Source organism: Pieris rapae, chromosome 23, assembly GCF_905147795.1.
Source record: "Pieris rapae chromosome 23, ilPieRapa1.1, whole genome shotgun sequence".
Classification (NCBI taxonomy): domain Eukaryota; kingdom Metazoa; phylum Arthropoda; class Insecta; order Lepidoptera; family Pieridae; genus Pieris; species Pieris rapae.
In genome coordinates this window covers 1,238,426-1,258,608 of record NC_059531.1, presented here as the reverse complement: position 1 = coordinate 1,258,608, position 20,183 = coordinate 1,238,426, and the positions used below count along the sequence as shown (strand labels likewise).

Below are 20,183 nucleotides of genomic sequence, written 5' to 3'. Positions count from 1 at the left end.
CACTGAATCAAAGTAGAATTCTATTTGATATTTTCTTGAAGTCAAGTCCGCCATTTGCAAAAAGATACAGCTGTGTTTTAAATTTAAAAGACTAAATTAATATATGCATTGCTTCATTTTATTTATAAGCTTAGCATTTAGTTAGAATTATTATCCTCAACAATTTGAGAATGGCTGAAACAGTAGAGGAAAAGGTAAGAAACTATTAAAATAACGGTTGCCAAATCCACAATATTTTTAACATAGTTCAATTCCATTGTTTCAACCTTGTTCGTTACTTAATAAAAATATTAGTTTTGGTTAATAAATAATTCTCCATCGTACATTTTATAAATCTATTTCTGAACATGTGGCAAAATTTTAGCCTTTGTAAGTCGTGCTTCTCTTTTATGTCCTACCTACTATGTTTGTTAAAAGACCCATTTTTTATTAAACTAAAATATTATTTCGTCATAGATTCTGATAGGTGATATTAAATAGAAACTTGTAAATCGAATTTTAAAAGCATGTGTTAATTTACTTAATAGAAAAAATAGCATGCCTACTTTTTTCTCCACATTATTCAATCAACGCGAATTTTTATACTTTTGAACACTATCTTTCTTTTTGGACAATTTTATCTAAGACATTATGAATTTATTTGTTGCAGCCCGAGTCAGTTTTAAATCTAGAAGATCTACTTCAATGTCCAGTTTGCTATGAAATACCTTCTGGTCAAATATTCCAATGCAATGAGGGTCACCATGTGTGTGGCAGGTGTAAGATGCGTCTGGATGTTTGCCCTGTGTGCAGAGCCTTTTTTTTTGGCACACGAAACTATGCTATGGAAGAACTTATAGCCAATTTCAAGAGAGTTAAAAAACTTGTAAGTAAAATAGATTAGAGGATTATTTATTTAATATAAATAAATTTAGTTAGTGGAGTTAGTATTTTTTCAGAGCTGGTAATTAAATGTGTACCCTATTGTAACATTTCAAAATTTCTTACCTTCATACACAGAGATTAGTCTTAGTACTAAATAGTAAATACGACTCCTGTATATTTTCAATCTGAATTTTGATGATAATATTCAAGAACATATATATTTTTTCTTTTTCTAATTTAATACTTTATTTGAAAAAATTTAAAGTATTTATTTTTACTTACAATTTAAAAAATACTAAACTTAAATTATTAAAAAATACTTGAGTACTACATAACTGATTGAGTTTTTTTAAATGAGAGCCTTTGTGTACAAATTAAACTGTTTGTATATTGTAATTGTTTGTCTAGAAATCAAGCACAAAGACCTCTGAATCGTCACAAAGCAGTTCACCCGCTGCAATCATTGAAACGTCTGACGCAGAAGTTGTAATACAAACACCAGCTTTGGAAGAGCAAGAAAGTAGTGACACTTCTGTTTTGGTAAGTTTAATGTGATATGTAGACCTCATGAGCAGTGTTGGCCCAGTGGCTTCAGCGTGTGACTCTCAAACCTGATGTCGTAGGTTCAATCTACTGAATGCCGTCTCCGACACTATAGACATGTATGTTTGCAGAGTGAATTCACAGTAGCAATATTGTGTATATTATGTGTTTAATATTATATTTTATTAAATGATTCTGATATGATGACAAAAAGCCCAAGAAAGGTATGAATGGAAAAGCTTGGAGGAGGCTTATGCCAACTAGCAAACAGATCTGCAAAGTACCAGCAAGATACAAATTTATTTATTTAGTACTCCTACAGCTAATATAAATTATATATAATTAAAAACAAACACACTGAAATTATAGCCAAAGATGGAATACTTAATACATTTTACAAGAAAAAGATTTAGAAACGGGAACAAACAATCAAAAAGTATTCAATACATTTAACTAATTGTGATTTCATTTATTTAACTAAGCCTAAATTGGTTGTATTGTGTGATGGTGTAAAAGTGTGGGTGTGTATGCGGGGTGTGCTCTGATGATTGCATGACGATGCAAATTCTGTTTTTATAAAAAAATGTTTTTTTTTTAACTTTCTATCACTTAGTTTAATATAATCTATGTTTATATATGTACCCAGATAGTTGATCTGAATAAAAGGCTATATTATTATTAAACATTTGAACTTATTGGCATTGTCTGTAAGGATATGTATTTCTGTTATAAATAAATAATCTATAATAAATTTAATTTCTATTATTTATACAGACTAGATTGGCTCCGCCTCTTTCGTGTCGTGGCCGGTACCGTTGTCTTTGCTGCAAGCAGGGCAGTGTGCAACGCCTGCCTCTAGCCAGACTTCTCAACCATTTACGTTACTTCCACCGTTCTGATCTCATTGAGGTATGTTAGTGTCTAATAGTATATATTTATATATAAAATTCTTGTGTCACTGGGTTAGTAACCGAACTCCTCCGAAACGGCTCGACCGATTCTCATGAAATTTTGTGTGCGTATTGGGTAGGTCTGAGAATCGAACAACATCTATCAATTTATTTTTTAGAATAAATTTTTCGTTTTTATTTTTTTACGATACACCATACAAAAATACATGCAACCCTAAATTTTCACCCCTCTACAATCATCCCTTATGTTTTTTTTTTGTTAATTATAAACTTATTAATTATAATTTTTTGGCACAAAAATGGCATGGCAAAACAACGTTTGCCGGGTCAGCTAGTATTTATATATATTTATAGCCTTATATCAGAATACAAAATATAATATACATTATAGCAATTGTTTTTGTTAATCTACGATAACTGATTTTGTGTGCCCACGGGAAAAAACCTGCCCCATTTTTTATTAGTGTTAAAATTTAAATTTGAAATGACATGACAATGTTCGAACGATCTGGCACTATTGGAAAATATATAGTCGATCTCATTTTTAAAGCGTCTAAAAGTAGGTGTCAAATATCAGTTATTTTAATTAATAAAAACATATATTTAATGACATTGAAGTACTTAGTAAAACTAAATTTAATTAAATAAGTTATAAATATAATTGTAGTTAATTCTAATATACCTAATAACTAACCTTGAAATTTAATAATTAAAATGTATTATTAAAAAGAGTCCCTTTAGGCAACGTTCCGAATAATTGTATTCCGTTAATTGTACATTTAATATTAATTAACATCAATGAAGATAAGTTTTCTGAAAAAAATCAAGTCATTTGTAGGTTAAATTTCACATTTTGATTGGATTATGAAAGTATAAAACAATTTTGATTGATATAAAAATCACTTAACATCAGATGAGCCTCCTGCATGTTTGCCCCCTGTTGTATAAAAAAAATCGTCAAAATATTAGTGAAATATATTCCTGTTAATAAATTAAACTTATTCTCCCCTCCATAACTTGTAGTATAATACTCTTGTATATATTATATATCTGTGTGTGTGTTGGCTTTTTTGTGAAGTCATTTTCAGGACAATGAATTTATAGTAATTTATACATATAATATTTAATTTTAAATATAGCAGGTCAAATATAATTTAATTTATAACACTTTTTTACAAGAGTTCATTATTTATTTATTTATTAACACTTCATTGCATTACTATGTAAAACTTGAACATAATTAAATGAGAAGGAAAGCAACTGGCGGCTTCAAAGTTCACATTAATCATGTTAATTTAATTCAAGATCAAATATAATATATCATACTTTACTATTATTATTATTTTTATACTAATTATTACTGAAGTAGACCTAATTAGACTAAGGCGCAAACCAGCCAGGTCCAATTACAACCATAGCACACACACATTACATACTTAAAACATACTTTGTTCTCTTAAAAAAAAAATATTATTATTATTATTTTTCTGAGTTTGTTTTTTTAGTAATAAATGTTATGTCTATGTGTAATATTTTTTATAGGGTCGTAGTGAAAATGCTGAGTATATGCAAGCGTGGCAGTTTCCAACAACCCCTGGTAGAATAGTGACAGCAGTTAGAGTTGTCGAAATGGGAATTTTCTTCCTAGTCATTGAAATTGTTGGTAAGTCTATTATTATTTGGTATTCCAAAAAAAGAGTGTGTGTACTTATTTACACGCGTTAGAAGTTATACTTCTTTGGCGTATGAATAAAATAACTAAAATGTAGTAGTGATTAACGATAAATAATTAATGAATCAAAAATATTTTATTTTAATAAATTATTAGTAAATACTATAACAGTCGTATATGAAATTGATTCAAAAACACCAAAATAATATTTATTTATTCACACTGTTTAATTGTATTGTTACGAAACACGTGTTCTAAATATAATTATACTAGAATATACAACTTGAACATAGTTATCGATTTCCAACCTAGACCTAACTTCATTCTGTTAATTTTGTGTCACGGTGCGCGCGCATCGTAAAAATTCACTCTCATCATTTTTCTCCATCGCGCCAAAAGAACTAACTTCAATAATTCACCAGCCCAAATGTTATTTCCCATTAAAATTGTAGTTTATATTCAGAATTATTTGCCTTAAAGAAAAACACTTTTTTACGGCTTATAGTTATGTATTATTGTGTTTAAACTTATAATTAATTACACTTAATTTTAAATTTAACCGACGTTTCGCGTGCGTGGTCACGGTGACTGAAGACAAAGGTGTTAAATGTCAAAAAGTATCACAGCTGTAGAAAATGTTGTATTATCTGTATTTATTTCCCCGGATTTGGTATCGACTAAATGATGTAGGGTTTCTGCAGAAATTGCTCACTGTGTCCTCCATTCGTAAAAAAGTGTTTTTCATTAGATGTGTAATGTTAATAAAAGACAATTATTTGCTTTGTTAAAGAAGGGCAAGTTTTTCATGCTTGGATGACAATGGCAGCCTCCGCATGGGTCGCTCACGGCTTCAACTACTCACTTACAATTTCTGGAAATGACCGGGAAGCGATTTTCACTGATTACGTAAGCAACTTTTATATTACTGAAAAAAATTTTTTTTCTTGAAATTTAATTAATCTTTAAGACTTTTTAAATAACCTTTATTCCACCAGTAGAGCAGTGTTGGCCTAGTGGCTTCAGCGTGCGACTGTCTTACCTGAGGTCGTAGGTTCGATCCCCGGTTGTGCACCAATGGACTTTTCTATGTGCATATTTAACATTTGCTTGAACGGTGAAGGAAAACATCGTGAGGAAACCGACATGTCTTAGACCCAAAAAGTCGACGACGTGTCACCTACTTGCCTATTAGATCTAAAAAAATGATCATAAACAGATTTAGAAATATGAGGCCAAGACTTAAAGAGGTTGTAGCGCCACTGATTTTTTTTATTCCACCGAGGAAGTGATAGTTATAAAAATGTCATAGAACCAGTACTGGTACTATGTAATTTTCCAAGTAATTATATTGATTTAGGGTACAAAAACATTATATTTAAGTCAGCATATATAGTGGAAGTTTTGGGGTACCCGTGCAGTACCAGAAATTAGGATATTCAATGAAAAAGAATTGTATCTCTTATAATGTTATTTATATATCAAATCACATACCAATTATTATTCCACAGGTCTGGTCAGTAAAATCCTGCGAGGGTACACTGAAAAAACAGAAACACACACTCACTATAACAGGAGCGAATGCAACTGCAATGCTCTCATCGGGTACCATGAGTGGGAAGCTATCGCTTCGTCGGCTGCCATTTGAAGAACTGCCGAACACCACTCAGCCCCGGGGCATCATCAGAGTTGCACGACGAAGAAACCAGACCGATTCTTATAACCTTGAACCATTTCTGGACAATCTCCAAAGTGATGTTGATTGGCTATCTCAAGCCTTTGCCAGTTTGAGGCGTACAGCAAGTGTCTGGTCTGAAGACAGCAATGCAAACCAAGAGGATGAAGTAGAAATTGAAAGTGAAGAAATGGAGTCAAATGAAACTCAGCCGTTATCTAGAAGTGCAAGGAGGCGGATGAGGAGACGGTTACGGGCAGCCTTGGGTACCTCACACACTTCAAATGAGTTTTATACCAGCAATAACAGAGAGAATGGCACAGTCGGTCTGTCAACTGGTCGTACAAGCCCAATCATCACAACCCGTGCCAGTCCCAATGCTAGAACAAATGCCAATGCTTCAAGTACTAGGGCTGGTGTTGAAAATCACACACCCACAAGCCCTATTGTAGTGCGGACAGGTATTGCCATCGTTCAAGATGCACCAGTCCAACCATCTGCATCCAATGGCCAACGTCAGGCCAATAGGCAAAGAAGGAAACCTCGACACCGTAGATAAATTTGTTATAGTTGGTAACTTTGAAACTCAGTATAAATTGTTTACGGGTCTAGTACATGCATTATTTTAGCTTGGTATTTTAAGTGTTTTACAGCAAGCATCGTTGTTATCATTATCTATCTTCTCATCTCTTGCTGGAGGCTCTCAAAATCCATGCCTAACAACAAATCTCTATTTCTTACTCTGTCTTCTCCCGCTTTCTCAAAACTTAGGGTACGAATTGGCTAATGTGGTTAGTTGTTAGCCAAGCGTAAACTAAGTTTTTGATGTCTCTTCGGTTTCAAAGTTATCATGAATATTAAGTTTGACGAACCTCTGGGAATTATTGTATATATTTTCTGACAATGCGATAGCAAAAAATGTGATAATGAGCAAACGCTTCTAGTAACCGGCCCAGAGTGATTATACGTATAAGTATATGTTATTGAAGAATTTAGAATTAATTCTGTGCGAATGTTGAATCAATTGACTATTATTTTATGTTTAAGATAGTATATATTATGAAATCTCTCATTTGAATATTGAAATGCAAGCGACAATTATGGTGATGTTGCTAGTTACTCTAATAAACTCTCATGTAGTTTAGTTATAATGTGACAAACGCTAATTATGATAATTACAAAAAGTAAGAAAAAAAATGACTTTTATTATCTTCCTTAGCCTGCCCTGCAGTCAGCATGTGGATTTTTAAATTAACAGCTGACGCAAAATTAAAACTAATTTGTCTATGGTACTAATGTATTTTTTACATTTAAAGAAAACACTTTTTTACGGATTATAGTTATGTATTATTGTATTTAAACTTATAATTATTTAAATATAAAGTCACCGTGACCACGCACGCGAAACGTCGGTTAAAATTTAAAATTATGTCTAAATATAATAATACATAACTGTAATCCGTAAAAAAGTGTTTTCTTAAAATGTGTAAAAGTTATGTTAATAAAAGACAATACTAATGCATTTTTCATTCACTCACAAAAGAGTGGCGGAGAGTTTATTGCCAGTTTTTCGCTTCCGTTCTACGCTCTGATTTGACAAATGGTCGTAAATCCAAAATTAGAAGCATTGAAATAGAAGGCTAATTTTTTTGTATAAATGTAAATAGTTTTGAAAATCAAAATTCCATCTTGATCGCTTCTCTACGAACAATTAGGGAGTTTTATTTTAACGCAACTTAAAAACCGCCAAGTTATCACACGTACACAAAGAATTCTGTGTAATGGACGTCTTGCCAGTTTTTGCTTATAGAGCAAGAGCCCGTGAGTGCCAGACCTTCGTCTTTTTATAAAAAATGAAAATTTTTCTATGTGTTCCTAGCACAGGTTAGAATGAAGCTGAGGCAGAGGTAGATTTGGCAGATTACAAAGGTGTATAAAATTCCATCTCAAATTTATCATTAAATAAAACTTATTTTTTTTATATTTGATTCATAATAATATCAAAACTCGCGTTGCTCATTGCCAGACAGTGAGGATTGTTCCAAGTTCCAACCCACTGCCGGACACCCTTAAACTATTATAATTATACATACTTACGTTATATTATAAAACCTAAATTTTATATATAATTTTTTGAGGGCCTATTAATCTATGGTTACATAATTGCCGGACAGATTCGACGGTTCTATCATGACTTTTAGCCAGACTTTTATAAAAATACGAAGGTCTGACACTCACGGGCTCTTGGACCGTTATGTTTATACGCTGTCTTTATTTAGGTGAACTAATATATCAAGGTTTGTACTATCATTTCTGTAATCGTGTCTGGGTTACCACAGAGAGGAGATAGGATAATTATTGTTAACTGAATATGAAAAAAAAATATTCAAAAAGTAATTACTAAAGTCTCTGTGATTTGTGTTTCTTTGCAACGAAGTATGAATAAATAAAGTCAATTGTCAAATAAAAATGACATTGTCAAATAAAACTTATTGTTCACTTCACATTTCACAATCATTCTAGTCTTGTATTGCACCCAGTCACAACGGACATAGCTTTGTAATCAAGAATAGTAAAATTCCTTATTAGCTAGCTGCAACTGTGGTACAAGCATTGTCCTTATTTTTCATTCAATGTTGGGAATTATCGGAGACGGTATGTTGTGTTTATTTATATAAATTCCTTGAAATTTTCCTTATTTCTTGTTCTTGTGACATTTCCGTATAACAATGGCTTGTCATGACTCAGTATTGGTGGCCAGTTCTAATGGTATAGTTTTTACTACTCGACTCTAGATGGCGCTCAAATATGTTAAATATTAGTATGATAAATACGCTACGACAAACGTCACGTGTGACAATGTACAATTTAGTAAGATCCAAGATATCCGTTTTTGGGTGCATAAATTACAAGTATTATTAAATTGACCGAGACTTGTCCATATTGTTCTAAGACTGTCAAGTTATTTGAAAGTTTTCTCTTTCGTTCACAACATGTTGCGATTTTTTATTCCTCGTATAAATCATTACTTATCTAAGGTTTATTTTATTTTAACTATAGTAAATTACTAGTGTCTATGAATTATAATAGAAATTGTGCATTTGTTCTCATTTATCACATAGTATTCAGTTAGTGTAATCTTCTTTATATATATAATTCTACTGTACGTGTGTATATCATTGAACTCCTCTTAAACGGCTGGACCAAATTGAATGAAGTGTTTGTATGCGTTTGGGTGGCGCCCTGGATGGTTTTTGATGGATCCACAAATCAGCCCTGCAGATTGCGCTGCAGTCGGTGTGTAGGTTAGCAGTCGGAAACAGGTTAGAAGTGTCGCTAAGGTGCAACACTTAATTTTAAAATAAAAAACAGCTCTGATCAGATAAAGACTGCTTGGAAAATAATAAACGAGGAGTATGGAACAAACTCTAAAAAGGACACTGAATATACGATGAAAATGAATGGCAAAGTATTTATGTTTAAGTATTTAGTTCCAACCTCAAAGCAGCCTCTGCATTTGAGGAGTTCTTAACTATCATTAAATTGAATACAACCAACGTTCTTCTCCACCAATCAACGCTAACAGAGTTAGCTATAATATATAGATTGTGGAGTCGTCAGAGAATTTTTTTTTATAGAACAAACGTGCAGGAGGCCCCCCTGATGTTAAGTGATACCGCCACCCATGGACACTCAATGCCAGAAGGCTCGCGAGTACGTTGCCGGTTTTTAAGAATTGGTACGCTCTTTTCATGAAGGACCCTAAGTCGAATTGGTTCTGAAATACTTCAGTGGGCAGCTGGTTCCACAAAGCGACTATGCGCAGCATAAATTGTCTAAAAAAAACGCCCAGTTGTGGAACGGGGGACGTCGAGTTGATACGAGTGGAATTTCGTATTCTGCCTCGACGTCCGATGATGAAACTCAGCTGCAGGTATTAATCCGAACAACTCTGAAAACTCCATGGTAAATGTGGTAGAAGATGCAGAGTGATCTCACATCTCAACGCAACGCCAAAGAGATTGGTCGTTGACGATTTGAACCGCCCTTCGTTGAATACGGTCACCACTTGACCGTGCTGCTGGAGAGCCCCCGACCAGAGGTGAGAACAGTACTCCATGTGGGGCCGAATTTGCGCTTTATATAGTTGCAAGCGGCGGACTAGGTTTAGTCTGCCCCAGTCAGAGACTCCACGTAGTATAGTTTCGATTTCAGACACAAGTTTGTTCCGGTACTCACTAAACGACAACTGCCCGAGAAATACCTGCCCGGCCAGTGTAAAGAGTATCCCTATTGCTGTCATCCGCGTTGCAATGAATGTTGGTAAGTTGCAACATATCATTCATGTGCAGAAGACGGAAATAGAATACAGCCTTGTGGGACCCCAGCGTTCACAGGTTTAGGTCGGAATATGCTCCGTCGCTGACGACCTTGATGCTCTGATCGGCCAGAAAGCTGGAGATCCAGTCGCATAATTTCTCAGGCCATAATATGGCCCATAGGCTGCAAGCTTCGAGAGCAGTGCTCTGAGCCACACCCGATCGAAGGCTTTCGCTATGTTCAAACTAACTGCTAGTGCCTCCTCCTTGGACTCAATTGCCTCTGCCCATCTATGTGTAAGGTATACAAGAATGACCACGATGAAAGCCGTACTTATAATCGCTAATCAGCTGGTGACCCTCTTGATACCTCAGGAGCTGGCCATTAACAATGGGTTCCATTATTTTGGAGAATAAGGAGGTTATAGGTATTGGGCGATAGTTGGACGGATCAGAGCGATTGCCTTTTTTAGGGATTGGATGTCTTGAAGCGGTCTTCCAACACTTTAACTGTACTCGCTAGGCACTGTCCGCCTAGCGAGTACACGTACCGGAAAAGGCTCGTTAAGACCGGAGCCAGCGCTAGTTATATTCTTTTTTATGTTTGCTGGTATTGCCATCACGAGATATCGCCGCTTCAGCCCATGACTTAAAGCATTCTCCCTTTCGACGCGAGACCGCCTTGCAAGAACGTTTAAACCTGGGCTGATACTTGCCACCGATCGGCACCGCAGAAAATGCAATAAAGAGTTCCATGCCCTGCAGAACCACTTCGGTGACAGAGGCAGAGAAGGAATCTGGAGCTTCCGACGAAAAGCACACAGACCCCTAAGGGTCAGATGCAAAGAAACACCGCTTCCCGTCCCAATATGCTGCCTTTAGTAATACGGCGACAACCCGAAAAGCGGAGCCGTGAAGGGCGCGTAGAAGGCATAGTACTCTGGACCACACAACAAAGTTGCCGAACATCACGATTTCAGCGGTAGGAATCCTTTCGAGCAGGGAATCTGTAGCCATTTGAATGTGCTGAGTCTGTCAGTTTCGTCAATTCCGTTATGGGACCTATACAGGCACGCATAGAATCGCGGATGGTCATCGCAGTCAACGCGTAGTCAGAGGTTAGATAGGTGCCTTACTTCAAGCGTCCCGAGGCGACGAGAGCTTTTCTCACCGAATGAAACGCGAGTACAACAAGATGAACCAATTGTATCACTTCTCGCCGGTTTTCTGTGAGACAGTAGTACTGCCCCGGTCGTGCCTGCCTATTTGGCTGAAGCCTAAAAGCAACAGCTTGGTACTCGCACTAAGAAGGGGGTTGACAAATTGCACTGTCAGGTTGTACCTCGGTCACAGGTTATTTCACCAGTGAGCGATGGGGTCGTCGCGTTCCGACGCCAAAAGAGTAGATGAAGCTAAGAAAATCATACCGTCATTCAAAATGGGCAGCACTTCTGACCCCACAAATTTGACACGGTTAGACACGCATCTACCATATGGATCTGTGATTGATTAAATTTTGGAAAAAAATATTCTTACACGCTACATTAAAAAAGCACTTATGTATCTGTTTGGTTTTACAAGAGGTCGCTCCACCGCCAATGCCTATATTAAATTGATTTCCGATATTTTAAATTCTTCGGAAAAATCTCTTGATTGGAGTTTTTAGGATTTATCAAAGGCATTTGACTGTATCCATCACGAAATACTAATTAAAAAATTGCAATATTATGGCATTGGCGAAAAAGGCTTAGTCATACCTGAGAGATATAATTCAAAATGTAAATGGAACGATATCCTGGGGATCTTCTGATATATATTATTATAAACAATGCCATCTCCAGTTTGATTTGACAAATCATCCATAGAATGCGACGATGTGGATGAGGAACGGAGATTACTTCGAAAAACAATAAAAGTATTGGCAGTTTCTACATTAAGCCGAATTTCATTTGCAGTGTTACTTACGTACAATTGCCTCGGAAAGAATTACTCGTAATTATGCAGCGGTGCTCTAATTTTGTCTTTATAACGAGTACTACGATTATGGTAGCTACAATTATTTTTATATATTTTATTTATTTATTTACACTTCGTTGCTAAAGAAACACAAATAACACAATATATATAAATTACAAGGGATGCATCGGGCGGCCTTATCGCTAACAAGCGATCTCTTCCAGGCAACCCTAGTAATAAAAGAAATAAATAAAAAAAATGATGGGTGCAAGAAGTGCATAACCAGAAGTTATATAAAAAACTAAATAAATTTATATTAATATATAGAACCTTAATCTATTAATAACTATATATATTATAATAACTAACTAAAACTAAAATGCTAATCTTACAAATTCAAGAATAGCAAATAGAGAATTACATTTACAAAACGAACAGGAGATACAAGAATTACACAGGTCACGATTGATCAGGATATGATAAGGTTAGGAAATATATAGAAGAGTTTTAAAAGAAGATAGGGAGGAAGCCAATCGTGTAGACTCAGGCAGCTTATTCCACAGCCTAATGGCGGAAATCCTAAATGAATTGCCTATGAAGGAAGAGCTGTGGGATGGAATTTCCAATAGACATCTATTGGAAGAGCGTAGCGTATAGCCAGCTGGCTGATTTTCCCGCACATTCAAAATATTCTTATATATGTATTGACTTGCCACAATTAAAATGTGTTTTTATTATAACTTCCTTGGGACTGGGTCCCGTGGGGATAACTAGGTGCTGTGGAGCGTCTTCGCTTTTTTTTATATAATAGGCAGCAAACAAGCCTGAGAGACGCAGTCGCAGACGCAAAAAGGCAGTCATCGCAGGCCATAGACACCCATTTTCAGTGGATGCGTTGCCGGCCTTTAAGGGAGGAGTACGCTCGAATTTTGAATTGTTGGAGGTTGTATCTCTCAGGGAAGACCCCCGCCGGTAGTCGATTCCACAGTTTGCTAGTTCGCAAAAGAAAATGCCTTGTGAAACGGACTGTGTAAGATCCATCAAGTGAAACCACACACCCCGATGCGACTGGATCGTCATTGGTATAGATCTAGTAGAGGCTCGGCGATAGAGTGCCCTGAGGGACACCGCAGTGATCGGTCAGCAGCTGGACTTCGCCCCCTCGGACGTGGAACCGCCGGTTGACAAGGAAGGAGCGAATGATCGCCACCACGCGCCGCGCTATGTCGGAGGCGAGGAGCCTGTGCACCAGTTCCGCGTGCCAGACCCGGTCAAAAGCTTTCTCCATGTCGAGAAATACTGCAGTCGCTATCTCTTTCTTGTTACGGGCGACGGTGATGTCGTGCTGGAGGGTGGTGGAATGTTCGCTTCGAATCCAAACTGTTCGGGCCTAGGAGTAAAGTGCCGCCTGATTCTCGACAGCTGCATGGCCTTGACTGCTTGGATTGCATGGCGAGTTATAAAATAGGGCGATAACTCGCGGGGTCGAAGATGCTTTTGCCTTTCTTGGGCAACATGATGACTTTTGGCTCCTTCCAGGCTTCGGGGAAGTGTGCGGTCCGGAGGATCGTATTGAAGAGACGCATAAGCGTTACCACCGCACGATGGGGTAGGTGACGCAGAACTGCGTTTATGATACCGTCCGGGCCGAGGGCCTTCCTGACATTGGGCCGCGCTGCTTATGTCTTGGCGGCGCTCGGCGAAATGAACAGCACCTCTTCGTCTGCCGTCTGGCGCCCAGCTGCTTGGCGACGGCGGTCTCGACCTCTAACGCACGGGCTGGGTCATCCGCGGGGTTAGGGAAGAACTGCTGTTGAAGGTGGCCCGCGAACAGCTGCGGTTTGGCTCTCAGTGTCGTAGCGCAGTGTACCGTCTGGGTGTCGCAACGGGCGGATGGGGTCGGCTGTGCCACTGAGGCGCTTGCAGAGGCGGTGCAGCGGTACCCAAACCGTGTTGGCCTCGTCGAGGCCGCGCTTCCACGACTCGGTGGCGTGGTCGTTGAGTGCGGCCTTGACCCGATCGGCGAAGGCGTGCAATTCAGCGCGCTTGCGCGGACAGCGGGTCTGTTGACGTAGGGCGCGTTTGCGGCGTCTCGGCGTCGTGCAGCAGGCGGCTACCCCTCGGAGGTTCCGCCGCGCGATGCTCCCCGGCGCAATGAACGCACGCCATTCATCGATGTCAATTCATCGAAGAATGGCTAAACGATTGGCAACGATGACACTGCGCAGGGCCTTGCTTCCCACGCCAGGCTTCAATCGTTACCCCTGTCCTGTACAGCAGCTTGGTTACGCTGTAGATCGCTTAGGTGATGTCAGTTGTTCGCCGCAGGATGGCGAGAAAAATGCACCCTGGTCGGCCCTCCCTGGCACGAATTGGGCGTATGTACTCGGGCTCGTAGCGCCTGGGCCAGTTCCTCGGGGTCGTTGGTGACTGGTCCCCTGATTCCCCGGATCGCCACCTTGAGGTCCTGCTCCGCTCGTAGAGAGTATGAGAACCAGGAGACCCGGCGGTCCTCCTTCTCCAGGTCCGTAAGGTAATACTGGACCTCCCGGTACTGGTCAGCTGTTTCGGGGGAGATACGGTAGCCCTTGCCCTGGTGTTGGCTAAACGTCCCACCAGCTGGCTGATTCTCCCCAAATGATGCACATAATTGGGCAGGAAATTGATCACGATGGGCGGATATGATGGCTTCTTCGGGGCCACAGGGGCCTTGGGGGGCTGTGCGTGGACCATAGGTGCGGTCACCATCGTTGCGTATGAGGAGGGCGCCACCAGCGTAGGGGCGGCGCCGTCGTCAGCAGGAGCAAATGACGTCACAGCAGACGCATACATAGACGGCTGCGGGGTGGGCGGGTCGAAGTGCATGACGCCATCGGTGGCGCGACGCGATGACTCAGCACTCAGGAATGCGGTGTCGACCGGCGTAGCGATATACGCGCGATTTGGGGGAAGCGGGGGCGGGGATTCGTGACGTAATGTGAACATCGGTGATCGGTCATCGGTGGCACGCCGCGATGTCATCGCTCCGTGTAACATGGCCGACGTAGCGACAGACGCATCTTGCTGGGAGTGGTGCGGGAATCTTTTTTGTGAAATTGCTACTCCTTAATAGATGTCGCTAAACTATATAAATAGGTGCAATGGTAAATCGATGTAAATGTTTCTTACGCCGCTAGATAGTTGCGCAATGGAAGTTTTGCTACCACTTAATAGGTAGCGGTTTTTTCAAATGTAAAAATGTCAAAACGAATCTAATAATATGGTTACGGATAAATTTCATTAACAATTATTTCAAAATGAACTAATGTTCATAAAGTAAAATATATTAACAATTGTATAGAATTAAACTTCCCAACGTATATTTTCGAAAACGGCAAACGTTACGAGTAAGTTGTTAGTAAATAATAAACACATCGTTTATAACCTAAAAAAATAACTTTGTTTAACCTTTTTTTTACAGATCTGTTGTAGAATGTATAAAATAGAAGTGGATCCGAAGCTTTTTATAACTTGTCGATTATGTTTAGATGAAATGGGCCAGTATCAAATAGTTCCAAATGTACAAGCACAAATAAAGTTCTGTTTTGATATAGATGTAAGTACCTTTTAATAATACACTACTCTAAGCTTTGTTTATTTTCTCTATGCAGATTCATGTTAATTATTTTATAAGCATAGGTGCAATAAGAAGCTTTAACATGTCCTACTTCACTATGCTTTCTAAAGCAGTAATTGGTGATTAAATTTAATTTCTGATATACTGTTGATTTTATACATAATGATCTATTACAAAAAGAAAATAATGAGCTACTCTTGTTCTTTATTTGTTCATTAGTAATTTAAAGCTCAATAGTTGGTAAACACCAACTGGAGTACAAAGCAGTGACATTCAATCTGGTGTAATTTCTATTATAGGCGAAGAGGTATTTAATATTTGTCATCATATTCTTGATCTGCAATTTGGAGGCCTATTGTGAATATTACATTACCACTTTTGGTCCTGGCTAAACCATTATTGTTTCGGGTTGGGATGCACAACATTAATTAATTATTATCAATTAAACACTTGATACTGATGACTTGCCCCATGCTCCAATTGTAGATATTGGACTTAAATTACCATATCTTGCATTATACTATGGCTATTCTTTATATATGATATAGTCTCTCTAGATCTCGGGTGATGATCTATACTCACTACTGTGCTTAGCTAGTCACAAAATGTGTGGAATATTCAACTAATCTCATGGTGATCAGTGTAATACATAAAATGTGTCTGCCCGGCAACAATTTAATTGTTATATGAAATACAAAAGCCTTTGCAGATCAACAATAATTATAACACATTAAAACATATATTTTGGTTATTAGTCAGTGTGTCCTTTATCCATTCTGAAATGTCCATGACCTCAGAAATAGTGAAATGAAATGAAATGAAATTGTTTATTTGCTAAGAAAGTCGTACAATTAGATACAATTATTATAAAAATCCACCATATATGAAGTGTCATGCAAATGTCATTAATTTTATTATGTCACATAATAGAAGCATTAACATAATGTTGTAATAACAGGAAAGTTAATTATAATTGCTGTTAATTGTATAGTAGAAAGAAATAAACGTATAAGTCTATCGAAATGATACCTGTTTATACTTGGCTGCAAAGAGGTGCGGCCAGGTGCGCAACGGCAACCGTAATTTTTGAGAATCTTCATATAAATTAAGTACCGTTATGTAGACGTTATTTAATTTAAAAATTAAATAAACTTAAGAAAAACTAAATAAAAATTAATGGCCGCCAAATTTTGATAGTCACCCTAGTAAATATATATTCTCCTAATTATAAATAAACATAAAAATTTGGTTTTAAACAAAAATCGATGAACGCATCAACCCTGCAGCTGGACTATTGTATGTGCGCAAAGAAATACAACTCAATTTTCCGTTTTAATGTTGTATGTTTGAAAAGTATATTTGTTTACATTATTCAACTATTAAATCCTTCTACTATATTTCCTTTTTTTGCTTTTCTGTTATTCTGTCGGATACACTCTAAGAAAGAAAAGGAAAGGAAAGATCACAATTTCAAATTATCATAAAACCTACCTCGCACTGTCCTTTCGTTTCGTCTACTACAAAAGTATGTTATATGTAGTCTCTTTGTTCTTCAATTGTATTTTCCAATCCTCTTATTTCGCTGAGGCCCAGGATATTCCATCCAATATTTTGCGGTGCGTTCTCTATTTCACGAATCTCGATTCCCTTCACTTGAGAGAGTAATACATTTAGTATTGCGATGTGTAAATTGATATTCTGTTTAGGGGTTTATCTATCTTATGGGATTTGTCTTTCAGACATATGTCCCATATTAGGAAGGGTTTGGTCACGATATAGGTAGCGCTCATTACCTAGCGGGAAAGCTTTATTTAAAGGCTGTTATGTTATTTGTTCTTGTCTCACATCGTTAGTGTTATCTTGCCGTTTGGGCGACTCTGTTGGTGTTTTCTTCTTCTTTATCCTTTTCTTACGCCTGGATTTTTATCACCTTGTAAAAGCAATTTAGCCCTTTTTTGCTTGGCTCTTACTTCTTTCTTGATATTTAAAATATATTTTGGGTAGTATTTTGTTCTGTATATATTCTTTTGGAATCTTTTCTTGTTGTTATTGTAAGTAGGGTGTTTTTTTAGGTGTCCTTTGTCCCTAGTCTTTGCACTCTCATCTCTTATTTGTTGTTGTTCCCAGTTGTCAAGTCCAGTATCTTTGTAATCCAAACTCCTTCCAATGCCATTGTCACTAAGCAGCCTGCCTATATCTAGCAACTGTACCCTTCTTATAGAAAAATATTTAGATCAGTTTTTGGTCCTTCGCTACGGATTCCGTTAACAATCTTAACTCGGTTATACTAAATAATTAGTTGGTTTAATCTGAAAATTTTCTTACAGGTCGATCCCTTTGATGGTCTACCTCAGTTGATCTGCAAAAAATGTGAGACTATTCTGTCAGACTTCCATGAAAAAAAGAAAACCTATCAAGAAAAGCAACTCGGTCTTAAAAAAAATGCAAAGCCTAATTGTGTGAGTACTTTATCATATTCTGCTATTTTTGCTGGTAAGAGTATAAACAACGTGTCTTGTTTTTTCCAGATTGTGGTGGTACCTTTACAACAGCAGGATACTGTATCGTCAACACAATCGAGTATACCTGAAACAAAGCCTCAACAATCATTTAAGTTGACTTTAAAGAAGAAACCAATATCCCCAGAGCCAAATTTAAATGATTCAATTGTTATAAAAAATCATGATACCAAAACAGTACGACCATGGCGTAAAAATTACAACAAGTACTTCGCGTGCAAATTTTGCGAAGTCGTGTACAGGAATAAAAAGATTCTCATAACACATATGGAAAAGCACAGTGCGTTGCTAGAAAAATATGGCCACATACTAAAGAAATGTAAAATCCAACTGCCCAGAATCGATGAGAAAACTAATTTTGTCAGCTCTAACGACATGGTTGTTATGGATGAAAATCATATTCTACTAAACAAATATGATCAATACCGCGTGATGTACATACAAAAATCTTCTAGTCATCGGGGGAAAAAAAATTCTTCCGACTCCTCAGATGATGATACCAGTAAACGTAAACGTAAAAGATTAAGGCTAGTTTCTCAAAGCTCCAATGAGACAGTTGTATTAGAAGATCCCATACAGAAAGATTTAGAAAAACCCGGTTCGAGTAAAAATAAATTACAAAATAATGTTATTGAATGTGTAGATATTGATTCTTCAGATCATGAGACACCAAGTCCCAAAACTTATGAAGGACCTAAAAAAATCATTCGCGAGGTGGTTGCTTCCTGCGTCAAGAAATATTTGAACAATGACAACGACAAGAGTAGGGATATACAGTTGAAACATAAAATTCTAAGCATTGGCCGAAAAATCGTCAATAACAAATCATTTAATTGCAACGGCCTATTGCGTTACTTGGAACACAAAAATCTTGATATTGAATGGAATCCTAGAGTTAGTCAAAATCCAGAAACGGAATGCGTTCATATAAGAACTAAAGTGCAGGACAATAAAAATGATACTGAACCTCGTTGGGTTATTGCGAGCGGACTAACTGGTTCAGACGGTAACACTTATATGGAAAATTTACAAAAAATACTAGTAAATGATGAGTTTCCAACTCCCGATGCGAATTCAACACAAGACTCTACAATAGAGCAAATGCCTAACGATAATGGCGATAAAATGCTATTAAAGCTTTTAAAAACAAATTCCGTTGCGAATCCCAAAGTGAAAAAGACAGAGACAACCAAAAGTGTCTCCTCTAGCGGAGAAAATCTATCTATGCCCATCATTACAAACACAGTATCCTTGGCCGATGCAGTGAGTGAACAAGTGAATGACAAACCAAACGAGCCGATACCATTTGTGCCGCGAATAAAAGTTAAATCCGCCTCCCAGTTAATGGCAGACAAAAGCACTAACAAGACTATAACTGAGACAACACCCGCCCAAGTTGCTTGGACAATACCAGAAAAACCCCAGAACCAATTCGAACCCGAATGGGTGGTGATGCATACAGTCGAATTGCCGCGAACAAAAACCCTATCGCCTTTCAAATACTTTCAAAATCTACTTCAAATGCATGGCATTACCTTGTTGGACACCACAGCCCTGGTGCCTAATGATTTCGTTTCTCTAATAAAATTCAAATCAGTGTTTAAACAAGAAACAAAGCGCGTAACACTATCGCTGGGGCTTCTTAGTGATTCAAAACAGTTCTATATTAAAGTTACCGAATCAACGAATGAACAATTGGATATTAATACATTAATACCGACATGGCAATGGGAAATCCTTTCTCTATATAAAAGTGAGATTGCTACTAATATATTGGAGAATTCGAAGAAAATCAGCCAAAAAATGTACGAGTCGACGAATTATTTTGTTAGTCTGTTGCGGTCTATCGTATTTAAGAGGTCTTAGAAACAGATGAGGCAAATGAGCAGGCAGATTACGTACTTGCCGATGACCATGCCACAGTGTCCATGCGTGGTACTGGGTAACTGTTCAGAATGGAAGATGTGCGCGACTGGAAGCGACTTACGCCCGAAACCAATCAACTACAATCTCAGATTGAAAACAATCTGAGATCAGACCGTGACAGTCGATCGTTCTCTGCATCCCAATAACTAAACCCTACGAAGACAATCCATTTTTGGCGACGGATA

The 20,183-nt window shown here is 37.6% G+C and overlaps 2 protein-coding genes across 6 annotated transcripts; both read left to right on the top strand.

The window, feature by feature from the left end:
• The first annotated feature begins 16 nt into the window (after window positions 1-16).
• LOC111003141 (E3 ubiquitin-protein ligase siah-1) lies at window positions 17-6,844 on the top strand. Its single transcript, XM_045633477.1, has 7 exons — window positions 17-194; window positions 650-865; window positions 1,273-1,404; window positions 2,182-2,316; window positions 3,861-3,981; window positions 4,781-4,896; window positions 5,499-6,844. Exons 1-7 carry the CDS (start codon window positions 171-173, stop codon window positions 6,219-6,221), a joined length of 1,467 nt encoding a protein of 488 aa, XP_045489433.1. The 5' UTR covers window positions 17-170; the 3' UTR covers window positions 6,222-6,844.
• A 1,328-nt stretch (window positions 6,845-8,172) lies between these two features.
• LOC111003143 lies at window positions 8,173-20,183 on the top strand. Of its 5 annotated transcripts, none has more exons than XM_022273508.2 (4): window positions 8,173-8,317; window positions 15,398-15,532; window positions 17,881-18,012; window positions 18,082-20,183. In XM_022273508.2, the coding sequence occupies exons 2-4, from the start codon at window positions 15,410-15,412 to the stop codon at window positions 19,936-19,938; spliced, it is 2,112 nt and encodes a 703-aa protein (XP_022129200.2). In that variant the 5' UTR covers window positions 8,173-8,317; window positions 15,398-15,409; the 3' UTR covers window positions 19,939-20,183. The 5 variants fall into 5 exon arrangements, with proteins under 5 accessions (XP_022129200.2, XP_022129199.2, XP_022129202.2 ...); XM_022273507.2 differs by lacking the exon at window positions 8,173-8,317 and adding an exon at window positions 14,973-15,080; XM_022273510.2 differs by lacking the exon at window positions 8,173-8,317 and adding an exon at window positions 15,131-15,150.